Raw genomic sequence first — 25,704 nt, 5'->3', positions numbered from 1 at the left:
GTTTCGGGATGTTTGTTCACATGAAATTCTTCATTCATGACATTATCCGCATCTGCATGCCCATTCTTGTGAATGATCACAGCTTCTTCTTGCTGTCTGGGGTATATGGCGTGGATACCTGTAACTTTTTTATTTTGTGGAAAGAAGGTGTCTTTTCAGCAATTAACAAGGAGTTTGCCACCCATGTGGTTTCCTTCCTTTACTTTGCACAGACCACCTTTGCTCTATTGAGAAGACTAAATGCTCACATGGGAAAAATTGGCATACAACTGGCTCCCCTTTGTTGTCAGTGCTGCTGATCTTCTCCAGCTTCTTTCAGTCACTCCCGGTCTACTTATTCCAGCTACTCATCATTATCCTGGACTGGTAACAACAATGGACCATGCCTGTACAATGTTGCACAGCTGCTTGCAGTCTCCACTTAAGGTGCATGTAAAAGGGTGACAACACAGGAACCTAATTTGGAGAAAGTTGTCATTCACAACAGAAAATGTTTAAACAAGGACTTTCTTTACAGCATCCCATAGTATAATTTTCATCAAACGATTCGTCACGATTTAGGAGACTCTGGATATTTGTCATTTGGTATCTGCAAAGTCTGTGTATGACTTCTGCCTTTCCTGGTGCCTATAATAATAAATATTTGCCACGCACAGTGCATTGTGGCCCGTCCCCGGCTTCAGAGGCCTCTCCTATTTCCATTGCCTAGGAACAGTAATATTTGTGTGGGGAAGAGTTGGGCCAGCTGCTGTCACATGAGCTGTTAAAGGGTGGTATGTTGGCGCTGTGCCCGGGGCTGGGTGCACATGCTATGTGTTTGAAGGGTTCAGTGTGAAGATCGGATTGAACTTAGGGTCGGGACGGTGATTAAATCAAATTTTACTATGAATAAGGAATCTTTTAGCCAGGACATCGTAAAGCAAATGATTTATCCCTTCTGTGCTGAATGAAGAAAAGTCATTCAGATCTTTTATGTGTTTCTAAAGGCCAAACTTTTTTTTTTAAGATTGAGTGGAGAGGTGTGTGAACCCCATCAAGTTTTTAATGTCTATGTAACTGCGGGGAAGTTCTATATTTTATATTTGGGATCATTGTAACTGGAATGGAAAGCGATGGGAAATCAGTGTCGATCTTCCAGTTTGGTCCAGTGACAACGGTCTCCCCTCTGTTTTCTCTGACCTCTTGTTGTGTCTTGAGGCCAGAAAGTGAATGGAAATCCCCATGGGATAAAAAATAACCTCCCATATCACCTGCCCCATTCTGGGCAAAATGACAGTGTCTGTGTTACCCCCTCAAGTCAATGATACTTCACAACCTAAGCAATCCTCTACTTCTCCTTAACTTTGCAAAGCCCATTACTAGGCCTGACCGTTGATCCATTGATTAAGGGGAAGACATCACTTCTTTCTCTAGTTTGGGACACTAGGCCATGCAGGGTATTTTGGCGGTGCCTGGTATTGGAGTCTAAAGAGAGCAATTATTTCATCCTTTAATTGTGGAATAGGGGTTTTGCTTGTAATTGGCTGCGCACTAACTACATCATGGGAGGAGGTTACATGTTCCCCCATACTCGAGAACATTGGTCATCCCTATTTAATGTACAGCGCTGCGTAATATGTTGGGGCTATATAAATCCTGTTTATTAATAATAATAATATTAATAATAATATTAGTGGTCCGCTTGCAAAGGAGAAAGGAGCAATGGAGATTACTAAAAATGATGGGTCCGTGGGGGGACAGTTGTACACCAACATTGGTATTTTAGCTTTGTAGTAAATCATTGGCATGTCTTTTGCACTGAAAATAACAAGTGACCCATCTGCTGAATATACTAACACTGAGTCTGCTGGGAATGCAGACATCACATCCAAGATGGCGACATCCAGCATCAGTTTCAAGCTTTTTGTATATGTGCAAAAATGTATTTTGCTATAATCGGACAAATATGTACAAATGGCCAGGTTGGTGAGGGGTAACTTTGTTCAAAGACCTGACAGGCACAGCCACACTTTTCTGGGAGTTGCCTGAAAGGAGTGCAGCTATGTTCTTTATTTGTGGGACAATCCTGATCTTTTTTAAAAAAATTGCCATGCCAGATAAACTTTTCTCACTGGGGCAGTATGCGGATTTCAGGTATAAGGGAACATGCATATAGTCTGGGAAGTGCAGGAGCTGGTGCCGTGAGGAGTGACACCTCCATTAATATTGGACAGGTTTGCTGCTTGAGTGTTCTGAGCTCTGATGTAGTGTGCAATTCATCTTCCTTAAGTACCACCATGCCAAATTCACTTCTGCAAAGGTACTCCTCTCCAGTAATCTCCCCAGCCCCTTTTAGCCGGGCGCACCACCCGGGACTTATCTGTAACCACCCGCCGGATTTAGGGTGGTTGCTGATGAGTTGGCTCACAATACAGGGGCTGCCACCCACCTGCAGTTTCATCACACTTAGCTTAAAAAAAATTCACCACTGGTCCTCCATTAGCTGTTACAGCAAAAAACAAAAATGCACACTGTTATGGCTACTTTCTGTAGCACTTGTGTAACCAAGGTTGGTGTCCAATATCCAGCAATGACTATGGAGCCTCTTCCTGTTTTACCAATCCCAATCCCACATTTAGAATAGTTACTCTCTCTCATCTTTTAAAAACTACTTTATTATATTTGTCTAAACTGTGTTGTCATACAGTTTCCTTAAGTCACATGACCAATGTTTTATTGCGGTGTGTCACCAACATCAGCCAGGGTGTAGCCTCCTCCCCGTGTGCCATTCTCTAAGGAAATACTTGTTATTGCAGCTCCAGAGGGCTGATTTCCTGGCTATACAGTTTCATTTGTACTCCAGAGATTTGTGGTCACCTTTCACCCCGCTGGAAATAGTAAAATGGTTATCATAAAGCAAGAATGCAGGCTGCAGATTTCTAAGCCTGAGTTTTTCTTCCGAAGAGACAGCTGTGATTATGTCACGATGGAAAGAGCTGCAGATGAGTACAGTCATTGCACACACTGGTGTAGAGAGTCAGGAAATGCTAGGTATTCTTACCCATATCCGAGAGGCTTCTGCTGGTGTCAGATCACTAAAAGAAGACTTCTGATTGCTTGGTGTGTATATCTGCACAGCATTGATCTCCATCCTCTCCACGGGCGAATAATAGGACTTATTCCATTTGTTTTTCCTTCCTCTGAAATACCCAATTACTCCCAATGTCAAGCAATGGGATGGCATACATAGAAACATCAGCAATGCACCTCTTACAGGGACAGCAGTGATCATAAATACACCTATACCCATTGGGTATAACACCCAGCGCCTTCTACACAACCTTATTTCCCTGTTAAAGCATCCTTTGCTCCCATTGTTTTTTTTGTGTTTAGACCAGCAATTATTATAAGTGATTTTCTGCCAATTAAGAGTCTCTAAAAGTCCCCTGAGGAAACCAATCGGCGAAATACTTCGGGTCAGAGACAACCGCATTATGTGCGATCACTTTAAAAGATTGTAACTACTCTGGCCAAGGGCCAATTATTGTGTACATTATTACTTTATACTCTATGTACCTTGTACATTGGATGCTTTCTAATTGGAGTAAAATTTAATTAACTTTATGCTTTAAAAGCCCCACTTTGTCTATTTTCTCATTCTACACCCATAGTAGTGCTCAACCCAGAAGTTTTTTAAACTGGGTGGGATTAAATTGTAGGCTTGTGGCAGCCCCTGTATTGTGACCCAACTTTTCAGTGATCATCCAAAACCTGCCAGGCAGTTGCTGAAAAGTTCCGGGGGTTCCTAGCTAAAAGTGGCCTGGGTACAACACTGCATAGACAGTTCATTTTGCACCTCTGATTTGCTTTAGGACCCAAAAATTAGGCATTTTTACTCATCTATTTGCATCATTTCCTGTAGGTCCTAGACTGTTATATGCATCAAAGCAACTTATATTTTTTTGCAAAGAATAAAAAAACACAAAAGAAAGCAACAAACACAACTTAGGAACATGATATGGGCTTTATTAGTGTTTGCAGCCAATTTTTCACTCCACTGGACGCATGAGCATCATGAGGGTACAATGAGGTCATTTTATATTCTTTCTGCAGGTAAAATACCTTCACTCCATTAGCTGTCCTCAGCTGACACAAGGCAGATGGGTAATGTGATCTAGGCTTTGGCCCAGTCCTGGCTTTGCACACAAGAGGAGAGATCGATCAGGCCGTACATTAGACTCCTTTTCCAAGAACAGAGCACATGGCCATCTTTTATTCTTGTGGTCTAAATGTGCATCTTGTTGTACAGCAAAAATATTCCTTCTGCATTCTCTATTGATTTTTTGCTCTGATGGCTTTTATATTGATGGCAATCTCCTATATGCATTTTAAAAAGCTGCTGACAAGGGCGGAGTTCTATATCATATCTCCTTTATGTTGCATTTGCAAGAATATTATAATTGTATTTCTTGTTGCAGTTCTATATATCTCCCCATGCATTGACAGCCAATACAATTGTTCATATGTTATAGCTTCTTCATCAGCCATTTTGTATGGCATTACCTGTCCCTGTATTCTTCTTGTCTGCATGCCCTCCAGTGATGGCTGCCTGGCATTTCCCAGGGCGTGTTTCCTGATTGTGACAACTGTAGAAAATGCCTGTGAATGTTGTGTTGCTGTGTAATGTCTCCACTTGAGCACATGTGACTGGGTGACAATCTCAGAGAGAGATTTGGAATCCAAAAACTATGTTTCAATATGTCTTTTATTGAATATATATTACCAACAATGAAAGAAATAACACAGAAAGTAGAAATCTGTACATTATTAGAAGCAATAAAGAGGAAAGAATACAAAACAGAATAAAACAAAATGCCAGGGAATCCCAAAATTAAACAAAAAAACACTGAGAACTCAGATCCATTGTTTTAATGCTGAGAAGAAAACCTTCTAGTTGATAACCCATACTAGCTTTGATGGGGCTGCTATACGTGGGCGAGACTTCCCTTGTAGGGTACCCAAAGAATGAATCAGAATACAAAGACAGGGCAAGTGCCACACCAAGTGATGGAAAAGTCACAAAGTATTTTTAATATCTCTTACTAAGATCATATTAACACAACCAACGTGTTTCAGGAGCTTACACACTCCTTTATCAGGGCTTGTATGAAATGTTTGGCTAAAAAGACTCAAAACTGTTGTTTTCAATCTATAAAGAGAAAGGCAGTTTTACCTGCGGGGCAGAGAAATGTGTCTTGTTTCTTGTTTCTGCTCTTACAGTGCAATTCGGGGACAGAAATAAAACATTGTCATTCCAGGAAGTCAGGAAGTGCTTAAAGCCTTCATAGCAGACTTGATACTCTACTGCCACTTCTACTCCTATTATAAACTATCACTACCTTTCCCATCTTTTCATAGGAGAGGATTATGAGCTGATGAGGTTAGGGAGTGTGGATGTGGGTGAGAGAAGGCTTGATGATGCCAGTAGTCCATCAGCCCAGAAATATGGCTGGTTTTAGGGAGTCCCAAGAAGAAACTAACACTTGTACTTCAAAATTCATAGTATGTAAGAAAACAAGACTAACAAGACCTTACCCCATTTTTGCATGGTTCCATACTCCTTTCCTCACTGCATTCGGATCCAGTAACACCCTCCCTCCACCATGCTATAACTGCAACTTATTGTGCCTGATTTATTAAAGCTCTCCAAGACTGGAGAGGATACACTTTCATCAGTAGACCTGGGTGATCCAAACAAAACTGGTCCAGGATTGAAAACATTTGCTAACAAATAGCAAATTTCTTCCAAGGTTTGCTAGATCGCCCAGGTTCACCTATAAAATTGTATCCTCTCCAGCCTTGGAGAGCCTTATTAAATCCAGGCCCACTGCCTTAGATCAGTGTTTTTCAACCAGGGTTCCTCCAGAGGTTGCTGGGGGTTCTCCAAACAATGAGCAGGTCAGTTACCACTAACACCAATGGCTATCTGTAAGGGTGACATACTTTCCACCGACCACCACACTAATATACTTAGTTATATTTATAGCAGGGGTTCCCTGAAGACCTGAAAGTCTTGGGTCCCGACCATGTTAAAAAGTAAGACTAACTTACATTATAAAAACAGACAATCTCCCTGTAGTTTCAGCTGCCATATGTCACATGCACATTACTAAAATTGTCTAAATACCACAGAAAAGTAACAAAACAAGTATAAATATTCTAAATTTGTAACGTTGTTCTGTCAATAATATTTGCTCTCGATATTATTTTTCAGATATTCACCCTATTTTTTCTCTCATTCCCTCTTGGATGACCTCCGCTCTGTATATTTGCAGCAGTGGGATGAGTCTTTGCCTGCTCAGCTGAAGTGTTTTTGTATTAAATGACCATGTTAATCCAGCATTCCCGAGCCAAGCACTCTGCCACGCTGAATCCCATCCATAGCAGCTTCTAGAAACGGGCAATGACCCCGTCTGTTGGCTGGGGCTTTGTACTGTATAAGACAACCTACAGGCTGGTGACGGCATTGGTGCCAAAAAGGTTGTCAGTAAGGTGCAGCCCTTGCAACAGATATATTATTGGTGTAATGTATATCCATATTTTGTACCACGCTACGTAATATGTTGGCGCTTTATAAATCCTGTTTGTTATTATAAATATTATTAATAATATGCATTATTATTATTATTATACAGTATTTATATAGCGCCATCATATTACGCAGCGCTGTACAAAGTTCATAGTCATGTCACTAACTGTCCCTCAAAGGAGCTCACAATCTAATGTCCCTACTATAGTCATATGTGGTTAATGGAGTCTAAGGTCAATTTTTTTTTAGGGGGAAGCCAATTAACTTAACTGCATGTTTTTGGGATGTGGGAGAAAACCGGAGTACCCGGAGGAAACCCACGCAGACACGGGGAGAACCTGCAAACTCCATGCAGATAGTGTCCTGGGTGGGATTCGAACCCAGGACCTAGCGCTACAAAGGCTGGAGTGCTAACCCCTGAGCCACCGTGCTGACCTGTATGCATGGTATGTAATGTCCAAATAGAACTCTTCTAGGTAATGTGTTCTTGAGATTATTTCCCCCTGGCTTTGCCTTCTTCTGTTTTTCCCCAAAATGACTGTGCAATTGTGTTCAGCATTTGGCTGTTTTCATAATTGTATGACGCAGATCAGCTCCTGCTGGTTCCTAGGGATGTCAGATGATACCAATGGTCGGGTTTGTTTCAGGCAGGAATCTGACATGTAAAAAGGTTGTTCTCCATAGATCCATCCTGATGGAGGAGCAACCAGCAAAGAACGACCGCAATACAATTGAAGGTAGAAGAGTGGGGTGCTGCTCACTCATTTTCTCCCTTCTCCATAGAACACAATTGTCGTTGTATGTACTGCTCTCGTTTGTTCATCTTTTTTGTCAACAATATTGACTGTGTGTACATAGCCTGACTTGTTATAAAGTAACAATGTTTCTATTTGATCACCTGTGTAGAAGAGACTGTTGAAATGCTTCTTTCTGCTTGCAGCAGACCAATAACATCCTCCCAGCCTAGACAAACTTCCTTGTCTAGTGCTAAAGACCTAATTTCTAAAACAGAACTAAACCCACAATACTCACCTGTTCACATTCCCTGGCAAGGTGTCCCCATCTTTTTTTTTTTTCTTCTCTTCCAGAAGATGATCTTCGGTCATGTGGATTGGCTGGCTTTGAATGGCATAACTTTTATATGCTTTCATTCATTCCAAATCCACGCTCCCTAGTAGGGTGTCGCCATCTTCTTTTTATCTCGAGGACGATCTTCGGCCATCTGGATTGGCCTGGTTTGAATAACGTACCGGTAACTCTCATACGCCTCCATTCATTCTTAGCATGCGCATGGGAAGTCGGGATTGCTGGGTGTCCTGGCAACCAAAGCTACGCATGTGCAACTCAGGTTTATATATATATATTTATATATATATATATATATATATATATATATATATATATCCCATGCGATCAGGCAGGTTGGAAGGATTCTTGCTGTAAAGGTTTTGTGTTTTACTCCTTCACGCTACATTGGCCTTAAGGTGACATCACTGTTCACAAGTGCAGCTTTCCGTGTCACCTGCTGCTTCATTACGCTATAAAACAGTAACGTAACACCGCGTGCTGTCCTATAAGCTTCCTAAACACCTCCTCCATCCGCTCCCATATATAATTTGGTTTAATGATAGCACCATGCATTGTAAAACAGAGTGACATGAACTCCCAATGTGAGGCTGACATATTTATTTTTAGTTGCAGGGGTTTTTATAGAAGGATATTGTATATAGACTGTATCCTAAATAAGAACATATACATATTTAAATAGGATTTAAATTTTCCACATTGCAATATAACATAAAGGTATTTCTTAGGTAAATGAATTATTATTATTATATATTATGCAGCGCTGTACAATAAATAGGGGTAGCAGATGACGGACAGATACAGACAGTGACACAGGAGAAGGAGAGGACCCTGCCCAGAAGAGCTTACAATCCAAGAGGTGGGGGAAGTATCACAAAATACGAGGGGAGATATGAAATAGCGGGAAGTAGTGAGGTTTTAGGATACAGAAGAAGACGGGTAGCCAAGTTTGAAAAGATGGGTTTTAGGGGCTCTTTTAAATGAAGGTAGGAGCAAGCCAAATAGAATGAGGAGAACCATTCCAGAGAGTCGGGGCAGCTCTAGAACTAACTAAACCACTTTTGTCTGGAGTTTTCTTTCTATTTAGAAAATCTTTATTGAAGTGCATTGTGTTGTTACATAATTACATAGTAAGTCAGGTTGAAAAAAGACATAAGTCCATCAAGTTCAACCACTAGGGAAATAAAAATATCCCAGATATAAAACCCTATAGGCATAGTTGGTCCAGAGGAAGGCAAAAAAAATCCTGGTTGTATATCTATAGTTTTATGTTTTTCTTTTAGAAGCCCTGCAAGGACGGCATGCAAAGTGCAACCACTTTCCAGTTGTATCAATAGACCCGTCTATGGTTTGCTTGCTGTAGGATATAAACCCGTATGTTCTGCATTATTGTGGTGCAGGGGGTGGGGGGACAGAAGACCAGAGGGGAAGACTCTCTCTCCTGTATATATATGGCCTTATCGGCCCATCTCTCCAAACAGCAACTGCACCAGACTGTATTTATAGCAACTGAATCCACAGAAGCAGCTGGAGAGGAGGAGGCTTTTCCAGCATTTTCTGACACTCGCTGCTTTTCCTGGAGAATTTCATCTTTCATTCATGTCTGTTATCCTTTCCCAAGATCCCCTGCTGCCTGCAGATCTTAGACCTTTGTGTCTTGCACGCTTCCTTCTGTCTGCACATTCAATTCATACCTTCACCAGACATTTTATTCACTCCGCTGTTTTCTTTCCATGATACAACAGAGAACTAAGGATCTGAAGAATGGGAAAGATAGTGGAAGTGGTGGGCAGTTTATAGCTGATTTCCCATGGTGCTCTGCGTGCTATGGAATCTTCTAATACCAATGGAGCAATCTGTTTCAATGACGTGCAATTAGATTTATGTAACATATGGAATAATGTTTAGGAATTATAAATAAATTTTGTTTTGTTTCCTGAGCTTTGTTAAAGAAATCAAGCAAGCCATACTCGGACCAAAACATTAGCACTTTCGACCTTCCTGCTTCTATAGGTATCTTTTTAACAATGCCATAATATATTATTATTAAAGAATAGGACGTCTATAGCACCAACATTATGCAGCGCTGTACAATAAATATGGGTAGCAGATGACAGACAGATACAGACAGTGACACAGGAGGAGGAGAGGACCCTGACCTGAAGAGCTTACAATCTAGGAGGTGGGGGAAGTAACACACAATAAAAAGGGTGATAAGTAGTGGTGGGAAATAGTGAGGGATTTAGAGACAGAAGATGGGTAAGAAAGTTTGAAAAGATGGGTTTTGAGTGCTCTTTTTAAATGAGTAGAAAGTAGAAGCAAGCTGAATAGCATAAGGAAGACCATTCCAGAGAGTTGGGGCAGCTCTAGAAAAGTCTTGGAGCCGTGTGTGTGATGAGGTTATGAGTGAGGAAGTCATTAGTAGGTCATTGGAGGAGTGAAGAGAGCGGCTAGGGGTGTTAGGGATATATCAGATCAGAAAGGTAAGTGGGACAAGAACTGTGAAGGAATTTGAACGTAATATGATCAATGCCAAGCCAGTCACCGCGTTATCTCTGTCCTAAAATCCCTGTCGTAGCCAATCAGCAGCTGCAGTACAGCTTTGGTCCGCCTGACCTTTATTTGTACAGACCATATCACATGATTTATGGTGAAAACCCTGGAATTCTAGGGGAAAGATTTTACCAACAGAGTCAATAAGGGATGCAGGCAAGTGGTTTTTAAAACGTGTCTAAAGTCAAAATGCTTCTTTTTGGATAAAGGATTGAAGGTTTTTTTTTGTTGTCTGTGTCCCTCCTTTGGAGGTTCACACTTTCCATTTGTGTATTTGTACAATTGATGCTGGAAAAGGAATTGTTGGGTAATGCAAAATTAGACTGAGGTAAGAGGAATGACTGATGATGACCAAGAGAGAATGTCCCATATTTTTTGAAAAATGTATGGAACAAGAATTAATAAAATGTAGTCACTGTTTTGCTAAAGGAATGATCTTATCCAGTCTTTCTTGAGCTCTCTAACATGGGGGAACCCTTGAAATAACTTTCAGGTCTGCAGAACACTCCTGCTATAATTACTATATCCACAGCTCACAGTACATTATCATGGTGGTCACTGGGAAGAATGTCACTCTTACAGCCATAAAGATCAGCGGTGTCACTTAGTCTGACTTGTAAGGAACAAATTTCTCATTGCTCATGGAACCCCTAGCAAACTCTGGAGGTACCGTGGTTGAGTAACACTGGTCTAATCAATCAAAAATGTTGCCTAGAGTACGCCTTGAATTAATGTAATATAGGAAAAAAGATTACTATCGTTCCGGTGACCTAAATTTGCTAATCACACTGAGAGAAGCTCCAGATTCAGGCACAGACATTGCAGAGCTTCCTCCCCCCAGAAATCTCTTCGGTTGAACTCAAGAGTCCTGATAGCAGAGAGGCCCTGAAGCAGCTCTGAACGTCAGCCCATCTGTTCATGGCTGCTTTGTAATCCACACATTGCTGGCTCTACATCTGATAACACTTGCTGGGTTTAAAGCCGAAACTTGCAATATAATTTTCTTTTTTTTAAGTAATCTATGTAACCTGGGCAAAGGTCACTTTGTCACAGGAGATCTATTTTCCTTTACAGCCAATAGATAGAAAATACTCAATCTGGCTATTTGCTGGCTCAGTTTGGAAAATCTCAAGCCTGCCAATTGGCTACCGGTTCATATGGAACAAAAAGATCATGCTGTCTATAAACCAGCGTTTCCCAACCATTGTTCCTCTAGAGGTTCCTGGGGGTTCCTTGAGCAATGAGTAATTTGTGACTCCCAGGTCAGTTTATGTGACACCAATGATCTTTTTGGCTATCTGTAAGGGTGACCAAAGGGTGATCTTCCCAATGGCCAGCAATGTAAGAAGAATTCTTCCCACTGACCACCACACTAATGTAATGTGAGCTGTGGATATAATATTTATAGCAGGGGTTCCCTAAAGACCTGAACATTTTTTAAAAGGTTCCCACATGTTAAAAATGTTACAAACCTTCAACAACTTGTAGCGTTTGTCATCCCCACAATACATGACTAGATACCTCTACGTTCTCCTTCCCCTGCATAGGAATTTAGGCAATACACATGAACTTTAGCTGAAAGAAGCATTCATGTTTGCATAACTGCTGACCTAGATGCATGCCTGAGGGTTAATCCTTTGTGCCTTTATATCCAACTGCCTTTTGATGTCTATAGCTTGCTTTTCCAAGCTGTTGAAACGAGATATGAGATCTGTTTTACCTGCAACTCCATTTTTATTTTAGTCTATCTAAGCGTTTCTTGACCTTTTTTACGTTGAGGTATCCAAGAAATACATTTTAGGTCTTGGGGAACCCCTGCTATATTTACTATATCAACAGCTCACAGGATATTAACATGGTGGTCAGTTGGAAGAATTCCTCTTACATTGCTGGCCAGGGGGAAGAATCATTACAGACAAAAATAAAATCATTGGTGTCACATGAGGGGCAATACCTGCTCATTGCTCTAGGAACCTCTGGAGGAACCCTAGTTGAGAATCCCTGACATGAATGTTGGTAAATCCAGGGTTGAGGCCATTTAAAACTGACATGAGAGGCTCAAATTGGTCAAGGAAACCTAGACTTCCACGGAATCCTGGTTGAGTAAGACTTGTCTAACTATACCTGGAATATACACAGCCATTCAAGACCATAGACCTGACTTGCATTTTAGTCTTACAGCCTGGTCACTTCCAGTCAGTGAATGTGATCGTGAAGAAGTAGCGGACTGTGAAGCTTATCCTTTTTTGCATTCTGTGCTCTCTTCTTCTGTGACCATGTTCCTTTTTAGCACATGTGCATGTAATACATCTGATTGGCTCAGAATATTGACCCTCCATGTCCAAGGTAATTATACCAAATCAGTTGCTTACCTAGTTGGTGCTGTTAAAAATACATTTAATGATCTTTGTGAGCATTCCTGGTGGGAATTCTTCTTTCTTTTTGGAGGCTATAAGTCCTAGGTGGGATCTATATTATTATTAATATTAATAAACAGGATTTATTTAGCACCAACATATTATGCAGTGCTATAATATTTACCAAATTCATCCAGGGCATTATTACCTTGGTCCTCATCCTCCTTTTTTTACTGTTGGCACCAGAAAGCAAAATCGCTAAGCCTGACTTTTACAGAAAGTCAGGATTTTTATAATAATTCCACTCCCTTTTTTTGGTAATTTTTTTTTTTGATAGTTGGAAAACAAATGATAAGTACACACAACGATGCAACTGTAAGGCTACGTACACGCGCTCAATAGTTGTCGTTCGAATCTAATTAAACAACCTCCTTTAAGTTAATCAACCTCTATGTAAGGCTGGGTATACAAGTGCATAATTGTCGTTGGAAAGGATCTTTCATGATCTTTTCCAACAACTAAGCACTGCACAATGCATTTACGAGGGCTGTACATACAGCACCGTTCTGCTCTATGGAGAGGGGATGGGGGGAAAAGTGGAGCAGCACCCCGCTGCGCGCTCTCCACCTTCACTTTCGTTACAATCGCTCTTCGTCTGTGGATCCGCCAGGACGGTTCGGGTGATGGACGACGGGCACTGTACACACGCCATATTCTCTTCCGATATCGTCCGAGAAGCATTGACGCGTGTACGCAAGCTTTACAAATAGCCATTGGTGTCAATGGTAACTGACCTGCTCCGGGGAACCTCCAGCAATCTCTGGAGGAACCCTGGTTAAAAAACACTGATCTAAGTAAGTGGGCCTGATTTATTATTTTAAAGACTGAAAGATGCATGAAGGAGAGCTGTACATACAACACTATTTTGCTCTTTGAAGAGGGGAGTGGGGAGAATAACAGAGCAGTACCCCGCTGTACTCTCCTGCCTTCACTTGTATTATGATCGTTCATGGATCCGCCGGGGTGGATTCATGAACGACGTTGGACGAGCTCAGTACACACGACAGATTCTTGTCCGATATCAGCCCTGAAACGATAATCGGACGAGAATCATCTGACGTGTCTATGTAGGCTAAGAGCTGGATTGTACAAGATTACATGAGTAAAATAAACATACAAAGTGTCTGCATCAGTACACACACCTTTGCCATACCATTACGTTTTTCAGTCATTTCCATCTGTTTTTTACTTTATTTTTTATATTATAGGGTAATAGAGGAGGGAATAAAGGATTAAAGAACAGCGTTATCTAACATAGGACCGTATCCATTCCCTTTTTATTAGGATTTCCTAATCTTCTTAATGCTGAATGCACCAGCATTGTTCAGGTTTGTAAGCAGTAGCTAATGGTGGGTGAGCATCCTATATCTGTGAACCATGAAAACCATTACACAGACACATCTACCATAAATAAAAGGTTGAACAATTATAACTTCTGATTGCAGTATAAAGCAGTTTTGGTTTGATTCATTCATTTTTACACCCACATTTAAAGCGGAACTATGCGCAAAATAACAAAAACACACCTTAAATCCTGCAGATCCGTCGATCCATCTGGAGGTTTCTTAGTTTGGGTTCCGCGACGTCCCGGTGCAGAAGAAGCATTGGGAAGCACCATCTTCTTTGCTCTGCTTCTGTGTTCTCCTTCGTACGTCACCCAATCTCACACTGTGTAGGCACGGGATCGGGTGAGGTAGATGGGGAAAAGGATTGCCGATCTCTCTGCGCATGTGTGAGATCTGCAAATCCCAAAATCGGGCATGCGCAGAAGGAGCAGCCACGAGCCTCTCACGATGCGTGATGTAGGTATCCCGGGAGGCACTGCGCTCCCATTCTGTAAATAAATGGAATTTTACCTTTGTATAATAGGGTTGTCTACTCTTTATGTAATGTAATCATTTTGAGTTTAGGTTCGCTTTAATGCAGCCGTGTATTATATGTTATATTTCATGTTATGGATGAATCACATTGGTGGGGGTGGTATAATTACTTTTTATCATCACATGACATCTTCTCTCACTTATATAAGATATGATGCATTGCCAAACCTGTGTATTACTAACATAATAATAAACTAGGAGTCTTTCATCCTTAAATGACTCACTTTTATTGGTTTGTATACATTTTTGGAAATTGTTTTTTGTTTCTCTCTTTTGTGCTTACAATGCAATTTTTTTTCTCTGTTGTCTATAATACAAAGCTAATGGGATCTTATGCAGAGCGAAGCCAAATCCTTTCCCTGGACAATGGAATTGACTTGGGATCTTTGCCTGCTTTAAAGGTCTTTAATTGAAATTTAAGCCTTTGAGATGCCTTAAAGCCAGTGTGACTTAAAATAGGGCTTTCCATCCAGGCATTGCTGCTCTTCTCCTTTAAACGTGGCTTAGTTGATGAAGCATGTCAAATTGTGCTGCAGACGGAATATAATCGTATAATTTTCAAGCACTGTTTTCTTCTTCAGTAATAGCAGCACACGAAAGCACCAGCAGACCACTCCAGCGGCATCTGATCAACTCCTAAATTAGATTATTTTCTTTCTAGGAACATTACGCCATTAAACTGACCCAGGGAATGGGACAATAAACTAAACTGGGATGCGATCATCCATTTAAATTATTCCATTTAAAGGCCAACCCTACCTCCTAACACTAGTGATACAGTAGAGTAGAATATATATATATATATATATATATATATATATATATATTGTATATAGTATAGAGTATTCACTAGATTTCATTAGATATTTTTTTGAGTGGGAAGGAACTGTATGTGGGTGGTGGCCCCTGTATTGTGACTTAGCTTTCAGTAACCATCCAAGAACAGCAGGGTGGTTACTAAAAAGTGCCGGGTGGTGCGCCCCGCTAAAAGGTGCCGGGAGAACACTGTATGTATGTTTGTGTGTATATATATATGTGTTATATATATATATATATATATATATACCATGATATATTGCACTTTAATATTTTCTATACTTATATTTAGCCTAAAGATGCTGCTTTAGAATTTTTTCTACAGAGTTGCATAGGGGATGATGAAATTCACACATAGTGAAAGTGATGGATTCTTTATTAGATGGCTCTGCCCCAGTCCAGCCAAAAAGAGCAGACTGTCTCTTTAGATTTCAATCTGTGCTTTCACAATGTAAAGATTCTAAAGTTTATTCTGCATATATTTTGAATTTTGTGTTTTTCCTTTTCCCCTTCTACATCATTATGCTAACAATCTGGCTCCATGGTTAGCATTCTGTCCTTTGCAGCATTAGGTCCCAGGTTCGAATTTTGGCCAGGACACTACCTTCATGGAGCATGCAGGTTCTCCCTGTTTTTGCTTGGGTTTCCTCCAGGTACTCCAGTTTCCTCCCACAATGCAAAAACATGCAGTTAGGTTAATTGACTTTCCTACAAAATTGACCTTAGACTGTGGAAATGACAAATGACTATAGGGGGGACATTGGATTGTGAGCCCCTTTGAGGGACAGCTAGTGACATGACTATGGTCTTTGTACAACGCTGCATAATATGTCGGCGCTATATAAATAATGTGTAATAATCTCATGTGAAAGAATAAATAGAAAATCTGTAAACTCATTGAACCAGCATTTGGAATATAAGGGGTGATGTGGTGAAAACAATATGAAGCTACTTGCTGGATTCTTTCATTTGAGTGTTGTTGCCACTTACAGCCTCTGACATTCTGACCCATTGTGTGGTATTTAAAAAGGAATTTGTTATTGCTTTTACACAATTCAGTACTGCCAGTTACACTGCCTTGGAATAATGTATATGTTAAGAAACCTTTTAGATATATGGGGCCTGATTTATTAAAGCTCCCCAAGGCTGGGGAGGATGCACTTTCATCAGTGAAGCTGGGTGATCCAGCAAACCTGGAATGGTTTTGGTCCAGGAAAATATTGAAAATATTTGCAAGCAAATAGTAAGTGAATTTAAAGAAATCCAGTTTGCTGGGTCACCCAGCTTCACTGATGTAAGTGTATCCTCTCCAGCCTTGGGGAGCGTTAATAAATCCCACACGCTCAATTATTGTTGTTAGAAATAATCCTTCACGATCGTTTCCAGCAGAAAATGACTGAAATATGAACAAACGAGTGCTGTACATACAGCGCCATTCGGTCCGATGGAGAAGAGAGGGGGGAGAATGAGCTATTGGCACCCTGTTGTGTTCTCTCCCCTTCACTTCTGTTGCAGTCATTTGCATCGTCTGTTCAAGAATCCGACAGATGAATCCATGAAGGATGTCGGACAATCTCTGTACCCGTCAGATTCCCCAGACAAGCCCGACAGCTTGTATCGGGCGAACATTTTATTGCTAATATTTTATTATTTCTATTAGCAGTTTTGCAGCCAACCTTCTCTGATCCTAGGATCTTATTGAGCTGTAAAAGTCCCAGATGTGACATGTAGATCTATTGATCGGTATAAATACAATAATTAATATTAATAAATGAGGATTCCTATTGCAGTAACCCTTAGCATCCAATTGGATTACACCTTTTACTGGCGTGGTTGCAGCAGAATATAGGTTGACTTCTATATGGAACTCTTTATTGGAAAAGGTCATAGTATATCATGATGAGTCTTATAGTTCCAAATCTACAAGTAACTTGCCTAGTTTAGATTAGGAAAACCACAATCCACATTGGAAGCTGTCATCTTTCCGAGCTCGGCGTGCAGCCTGTGTTTAAAAGGTTAAGCGGCTGCCTGCAGGAACCAGACTGGGTATAATATAATCATTCTGGAGCTCGCGGTTTCCGTTCAGCCCTCTTCTAAAAGGCTGAGCGTTTAATTACAGCTGAGGTGGCAGATTCCAGAAACTTTCTTTCCTTTTGTTTGCAAACAGTGAATTTGATTACAGCCCCACAAATAAGAAAACCACCGAAGCGGACACCATCGGAGGCTGCATCCTTTCCAACCCACCCGTCTTTACCGTGGCTTTTTGCCATCAACATTTAAACATAGATCTTCTGGTATTCAGCAGAGTATTGAGACTAAAATGAATCTTTATATAAATGTTGATATTTTTTTATTAATATTATTATTACACGGTATTTATATAGCGCCAATTTATTACTCAGCACTGTACAAAGTCCATAGTTATGTCACCAGCTGTCCCTCAAAGGAGCTTACAATCTAATGTCCCTACCATGGTCATATGTATATATACGTTACCACAGTGTAAGGTCAATTTTGTGGGTAAGCCCAAATAACCTAACTGCATGTTTACGGAATGTGGGAGGAAGCCCCTGCAAACTCCATGCAGATAGAGTTCTGGCCAAGATTCGAACCCTGGACCTAGCGCTGCAAAGGCCAGAGTGCTAACCTATGAGCCACCGTGCTGCTTCTTTTGTATAATATTCTGCATGAAATGTTCATTTATCATGACATATGGGGGAACCACATCCAAGGAAGTTGAAGGCCTCCAAGAATGCCACAATGAGATTCCATGTTCCCAGCACAGCAGTGTTTCTTAAGGTTGCACGGTTCTATTCAATCTCACTATGAACTCTTTTTTATATTTAAGGTGTTGGGGTGGTCATTTCTCCCTTTCAATGTTTAAGGTTTTTTCTGTTTTTTTTTCTGTACCAAAAGTCCTTCATTTGCTTGTGTCTTGATTTTGTTCTTTTAGTGAATGACCTGGAATAGGCAGCAGCAAGTTAATATTAAACGGTATTTTAAACCCAACATATTAGGTAGCGCTGTACACTTAATAGGGGTTGTATATGACAGACAAATACAGACACAGGAGGATGAGAGGACCTTGCCCAGAAGAGCTTACAATCTAGGAGGAGGGGAAAGTAGCACACAATAGGAAGAGTTATATCACAACATCTGATATGCTTAGTAATCATGCACCAGGAGCATTGAGATCTTTATTGTAGGTTCTCAGGTATATCTTCCTCTCCAGCAAAGTGATCAGCACCCGAGTGATATTAACAAATTTAGCTTTAAATCTGGCCAAACTAGCAGTCAAAGGCAGCATTGTCCAGATCTGTGTTTCTTGACCTCTTTAAAAATTGGGGAATGATATAACTTTCAGGTCTTTAGGGAACCCCTGCTATAATTCCTGTATCCACAGCTCACAGTACATTAGAGTGGTGGTCAATGGGAAGAATTCCTCTTACATTGCTGGCCAGTGGGAAGAATGTCACTCTAACAGATAGCCAAAAAGATAATTGGGGCCATCGGTATCTGACCTGAGAGTCACAAATTGTTCAAAGAACCTGAAGCAACTTCTGGAGAACCTTGTTTAAGAAAAACTGACATGGAAGTTGGTAAATGCAATACTAAGCATGCTCAATACAGTCTTATTGCACAGCCTATGGAATGTGAATACCATTCAGTCAATGTGAGTACCAATCCATTCAGTCTGTATCTGATCAGGCAATGGATGATGATTCTCGTCCTATAATTGGCTGATATTGGACAAGAATCTGGAGTGTGTAGGGCGCTCATCCTCCGTCGTTTGTCCTGTCAGATTCACGGTTGACTAACGTTCGCAATGAAAGGAGAGAGCGCAGCAGGGTCTCGCTCCCTTGTTTTCCCCCCTCTCCATAGAGCAGAATGGTGCCTTATGTACAACACTTGTTCATGCGTCGTTCAATCTTTTGTTTTTGATTGTAAAAGATCCTTTCCAATGACAATTATTGCACATGTGTACCCAGCCTTACATGGAAGTTGATCAATCAGATTGTAAATTAGATCCATTATACCGTATAGTTAGATTGTTATATGTGTAACTGGGTTAATATGTAGAACACATGGAAAATCTAGTCTGGTTTACAGAATGAATGAGTTATCAACTGGGTAAAAGTAGATTTTATCAATGTGAAACACGCCTACCTTTTACAAGTCCAAATTATATGTCAGTGGGTCACTGGTCCATTGAGCCGGGTTTATGATGCTTTAATCCACTGATTGGATAGGTTTTATACTTATACATCGTAGATCCTTATTATTATATCTAAGTGCCTGACACCTGTAGAGTAGTAAATGGTGTTTAGCGTGCCATAGTCATGTTTATGACAGAGCCGGTGCACTTTGTAGTATTTATGGTATAATTGACAATTGGTTTGTTTAGTATAATAGCTTTAGATGTGGGCAGACAGTGCCAGGTGTACCCTGAGCCGTGACTCAGACATGACTAGAAGGAGTATTTGTATGTACTGGGCACCAGGAATCGTACTCTCATCTCTCCCAGGGAAACAGAATGTTCAGAGTGAGTCACCAATATCCCTAATCCTTTCTATCCCTAGATGTGCAGCTGCTACCACCACCACCACCGTCCCCAGGGAGGGGGCTTGCTGCCTGGTAACTGTATGTGTCTCTATACTGCAGCTATTTATACCCTTCATCCCAGGATATGCATCTGTGTCAGGCTTTCCTGCTGTGCCAGGCTCAACCTGTTCATCCACAGGTCACCCAGTCTTTTTATTATTATTATTACACAGTATTCATATAGCGCCAACATATTATGCAGCACTGTACAAAGTCCCTAGTCATGTCACTAAAGCCGCACACGTGCAATAATACACACACGTGCAATAATCCTTTTCAACAACTATTATTGCACGATGCATGAACGATTGCTGTACATGCAGCACCGTTCTGCTTTATGGAGAGGGGAGGGGGAGAGAGACGGAGCGGCACCCCGCTGCGAGGTCCCCCCTTCCTTTGCATTAGGATCATTAGTCGTCCATCGTCTGTGGATCGGCCAGGATGCTCGTTGAGACGATGGACTGTACACATGCCAGATTCTCTTCCGATATCGGCTCTTAGCCAGTTATCGGGCGAGAACTGTTGGACGTGTGTATGTAGCCTAACTGTCTGTCAAAGGGTCTCACAGTCATATGACATTAATGTAGTCTAAGCACAATTTTTTGGGGGAAACCAATTAACCTAACTGCATGTTTTTGGAATGTGGGAGGAAACCGGTGTACCCGTAGGAAACCTACACAAACACAGGGAAAACCTGCAAACTCCATGCAGCTAGGGTCCTGCCTGAGATTTGAACCTGGGACCCAGCAGTGGAATGGCCACTGCTAACTACTGCTGCCCACATTATTGACTTCATTTATTTAGCTCTATTATATGATAAAGCAGCATAGAAAGTAAATATATATGTGCTGGTTATCAACATTTTTATTTATCTGTTTAGTACACAATTTTTTCCAAAATCAGACAAAACAGATATTGAACAAATCGTTGCACACTGTTATTGGGAATGCAATGCAATGCACCAAACAGACTTAGTGCTCAGGGATGGGCAATCGTTTTTTCCCAGGTTGTGTGGTTAGACGTTCCAAATAAACAATTGTAATTTGTTTTGAAAGGTTTTTGGTTATATTCAGTGTTCAACCCTGATTTTTTTTTAAAGATGGGAGGGAAGAAATTGTATGTGGGTGGCAGCCCCTATATTGTGACCCAAATCTTCAGTAACCACCCAAAAACAGCCGTGTGGTTACGGAAGATTGTCGGTTGGTGCGCCCAGCTAAAAGGGGCTGGGGAGAAAACTGTTATAGTATATTGTCATAGGTTATAGCACAACATATAGCGTACAGTCAACACATTTTCTGGATGTGGCCTTTACTTCTTTATGGCTTAGGTAATATTTTGCAGTTAGTTTCAGGCTTTGTGCAGTTGTATGACTGGCATAAGTGTAAAGGTGGGCTGGGTTTATATTTTCTGGTCCTGAAGAAAGGAGGTCACAGCCCCTGAAACGTGTTGGTTGTAATTTCATTCTTAGTCAATATAGACTTGAAAACAAACTATGACAGTCATAGAGCTATATTAGATGTATGGGTGTTTGTATATAGTAAGTGGCTGTGAAGAGGCTAGTAGGGTCAGATTTACTGAAGAGCAAAAAATTAGATGATTTTTAGTTCATGGAATGACCACGGCGCCATATTTCTGGAGGGTTTACTTAAGACATATATATCGGATGGACACAAAAGAACCAGACATTACCTGAAACCTAATGGTTCTTTCCCAATGCAGCTCCAACATGAAGATATCACTACTGTCTGCAAGGCCCAATGCCTGGATATATTTAAAGTGAAACTCCAATGGCTAAATATTTGAGATATATTGAGATGCAATTCAATCCTTTGAAATCATGTTTTTGCTGAGGTGTTTAATAGGCAGTAAATGACCATCATCTCCTCTGGACATGTAAAAAAATGTTACAACTTTATCAGATTCTTAATTGTTAAACAACAGAATAAAAAGTTTGGCTGAATTTGGACTTTTAAGAGGGGCAAAAGTCTTGTTTTCCACAAAGTTTTGCTCTGGAAACTGAGCCAAAATGGGACTAAAAGCCTGCAGTCTCCATACTGACCAGCGGAATATTAAGCAGAATGAGTTGCAAGCTCAGGCTAAGTGGCCCACATTTAGAATGGACATAAAGTGTACAAATGCTAAAAATAAAATCAAGGATAACTCTGAAGAACCTGCAATGGAAAACGCAGACCTAAGCACTTTTTTTTACTGCTTTGACTTCCATGCTTGTTCTGTCACACATTGAATGCCAAAGAGGGCAGGCAGAGTCTGAAATAGTGCAGCAGTTTGGCAAGTACGGCTATTTCTGGTGGAGCTGAGAGTTTCCAGGAATCACAAGGCATCTGCTAAGAAGTTTAGAGTAAACCAGGTGGTAGGCCGGTGTCTAGGCCTGTGTTTAGGTCATGGCCTTACCTATACTGACCTTCATGGTCTCTGTAGAGAGAACACAATTATGACTTTTTTGGTATATATTAGGCCCTGTTTTTTTTTTCCTATTATTGTGCTATATATGTAAATTAAATAATAAAGAGTAGCAATTAAAATTTCCAAAGAAAACATAGATATCAGGAGTAGAAAAGGGCCTAACCAAGTTGGGAGGTAAGAATGTAAGCAAGGGGGAAATAAAACAGTGCTTTGCTTATCCACAGTAACAGGTTCACTTTAATTTACCCCCCGCCCCTTCTATTCATTCCTTTTTGCCTGCTGAATGATGTCACTGGACTTCCATTAGAATTATCTGCCCTGCTTGTTTGCATTGGATACAAAAAATTGTGCACAGGGTGATATGCAGCAACCCAATCCAACCAGATTTAGATCAGGGAAAGGTCATTTGGGATTTTTTGCTCCCCTAGGTGTTTATTATTAATTCTTTCATTCATTTCATTTTAAACAAAGATCCGGTCTTTTCCTCTTTGTCTCTGTGCTTTTTGCAGGTGAAGTCATCCTGATTACATCTCTCAGGGGAGTGATAATCCTTCACGCCAAGTAAATCGTTTGGGGCAGAGAATTAATTAACAATGCCATAATAGAATAGAATTTAGTTTGATGTCTATATATATATATATATATATATATATATATATATATATATATATATATATTATATAATATATTATATGCAAGTCCTGGTCTCTATACTAGCAGAGGTGATAGATTTTCTTTTTTTTTCTCTTCTCTAGGTATTATTAACCCAAAGAATCCTAAAGAACCAGCAAAAAGTTTCAGCTTTGATTATTCATACTGGTCTCACACTTCGGTAAGTGTTCCAGCTTCCTTGTATATTGCCTGCAGCTTATTCATATCAAATAGTATATATGAACATGTATTCTGTAATGGGCTCCTTGGACTAATATATCTTCTTCAGAACTTCATTTCTGTTGCTGTCAATATGTAGTTCAGCACCCAGTATGTTCCGAATGCCGTCCTTTAGTTTCTTTATAGTATTTCATTGGAAATGTTTTAAATAAAGCAACATAATAAAGGTTAAACCGGAATCAGCCAGTAATTCAAAGACAATAAATGAACAGTACATAAATAGTAATGCCTAATATTTAAGGCATATCATGAATTTAAGACCAAACAATAGAAAAGGGAATAAAACAAAAAACGTCATAGCAAGGCCCAATAGGAAATACAAGATTGAGAGACGGGGAATTGCACAAAATCACTTGAAACAAAAAAAAAGGAGAAATAGAAGACTAGGGGAGAAGAACCAGGATGGGGATAAGATGCCATTTGCATCAACCCCTTAAAATTCAGTCTAGTTGAACTTATGTAAGGCCCAAGGAACAAAGCAAACCCATCCTAAATTCTCAGCAGGATGCTATTAAAGAAACATCCGGGGTTTACAGACATTTAAAAATCTCCCATAATGATTCAGGGCTGATCATTTTGGATTCACAAAAATACCCCACATGCAAGTCTTCACCTCACCAAACCCAAACAAAGACGATTTCGGACCTGCCAAGCAAGGCAGCCCTTTGGTAAGGACAGGCCTGAACTACAGGATTCCATATTGTGTACCATTAATTCTGCACAACTAGTTAAACTCTTATAAATGTGGCCCACCAAGTGCATAGTTTATAAACCCCTAATTGAACTCTATGCTTTACAAATGTTGGACAAGGTAACAAGTTCATTGTATTGCCCTTTACTTTGCTTCCCCACTGCCCATTGTGTTTGCCATCAACAAGATTTCAAGTATAACAGACCATTATTTTTTCCAATGTGACAATTCTTGGGCTTTTTCCAGTTAGTATGCTGTCATGTGTGGGCAGTAAGAGAAACCTTAGCCCTCTACAAACACCATGTTATGATTTAGAGCTTTCACAGGATTACTTGGGACAGAGGCAACAAAAGAATGGAACAGTTTTGTAATGCATAAATAAACACATCACAACAAATTTACTGGCAATTGGTTTATAATAAGATTGGGATACAAGGAGTATCCCAGAGAGGCAGAATCCCTCAGATGTAAATATGGGGAGGGGTAAATCACTTTGAGGAAGATAGGCAGGAAATGAAGCAGCTCAGTCTGCTGCTTTTAATGCACATTGGTTCTGATTTAATAAAGTTTCCCAAGGCTGGAGAGGATACATTTTTATAAGTGAAGCTGGGTGATCTGGTAAACCTGAAATTGATCTGGTCCAGGATTTAAAACATTTGCTAGCAAATAGCAAATTACTTTGAAGTAATCGATTCCAGGTTTACCAGGTCACCCAGCTCCACTGATGAAACGGTATCCTCTCCAGCTTTGGAAAGCTTTAATAAATCAGGCCCATTGGGAGACGCTCACACTAAAATTATAGTAAGCAATATACTTTGTACAGAAAAGAAACTCGTACAACTGTAGAAGACTTAACAAGAAGGTTGGAGGGCATCTTTGAAAATCTCTATACAGATAGAATCTCTTTATTTTCTATTTTCAACATTTCTCTATATAATTAAATTGAAACGCTCGTTAGTTGAGATTGCATTGTTATAACTGCTCATTATAAATTCACCCCAAATGGCATCATGACAATCCTTTTCAGATTTCTGTCAGTATAAAAATATTTCCCTCTGGTATCATAAAAAGAGGCAAACCTCTTGTTTGGCTGTTACAATGTATTGAGACTTATTTTTAGAAGAAACATGCTTAGATAAAATTTTTGTCTCCTACAGCCGGACGATCCTTGCTTTGCCTCCCAAAACCGCGTCTACAATGACATTGGAAAGGAAATGCTGGAACATGCCTTCGAGGGCTACAACGTTTGTATATTTGCTTATGGACAGACTGGTGCTGGCAAATCCTATACCATGATGGGCAAGCAGGAAGAGACTCAAGCTGGCATCATCCCTCAGGTATGGGGTTTTGGATCTGTATGCACTATACATGGTAATGCATTGCTTAGGGTTTTGGTGCGCTGTAATGCATGTCCATTTTCAAGATGCATTGGGTTGCCATTTACATTGTTCTCCCCAGCCCCTTTTAGATGTTGCAAGACCCAGTACTTTTCAGCAGCCATCCGTCCATTTTTAGGTGGTTACTGAATAGCTGGGTCACAATACAGGAGCCACCACTGCTTGCAGCTTCTTCCCACCCAGCAAAAAAGAATTCTGGGGAGAATACTATGTAGAATAAATATCCCTGCATCACACTTGCATGCTTTGCACATGTTAATGTGCACTACAATAACACAAGTGTTACCATAATGCAGTTGTGTGAATGTGCCTCAATGTGATTTTATTTCCTCATCTCACAACCTTTACATGTGTTGGATTTTCTGCTTATTCATATATA

At 40.4% G+C, this 25,704-nt stretch overlaps 1 protein-coding gene across 23 annotated transcripts in view; it reads left to right on the top strand.

The window, feature by feature from the left end:
- Positions 1 to 25,704, top strand: part of KIF1B (kinesin family member 1B) — a 119,355-nt gene that overhangs the window by 28,201 nt on the left and 65,450 nt on the right. For all 23 annotated transcript variants that reach the window (XM_072426870.1, XM_072426867.1, XM_072426854.1 and 20 more), the window contains exons 3-4: positions 23,102 to 23,178; positions 25,086 to 25,265. In XM_072426870.1, coding sequence (XP_072282971.1) covers positions 23,102 to 23,178; positions 25,086 to 25,265 — 257 coding nt within the window. The remainder of the gene's footprint in view (positions 1 to 23,101; positions 23,179 to 25,085; positions 25,266 to 25,704) is intronic.

The sequence above is a fragment of the Pyxicephalus adspersus genome, chromosome 11, assembly GCF_032062135.1.
Source record: "Pyxicephalus adspersus chromosome 11, UCB_Pads_2.0, whole genome shotgun sequence".
Lineage (NCBI taxonomy): Eukaryota > Metazoa > Chordata > Amphibia > Anura > Pyxicephalidae > Pyxicephalus > Pyxicephalus adspersus.
This window is presented reverse-complemented; position numbering and strand designations above follow the sequence as displayed.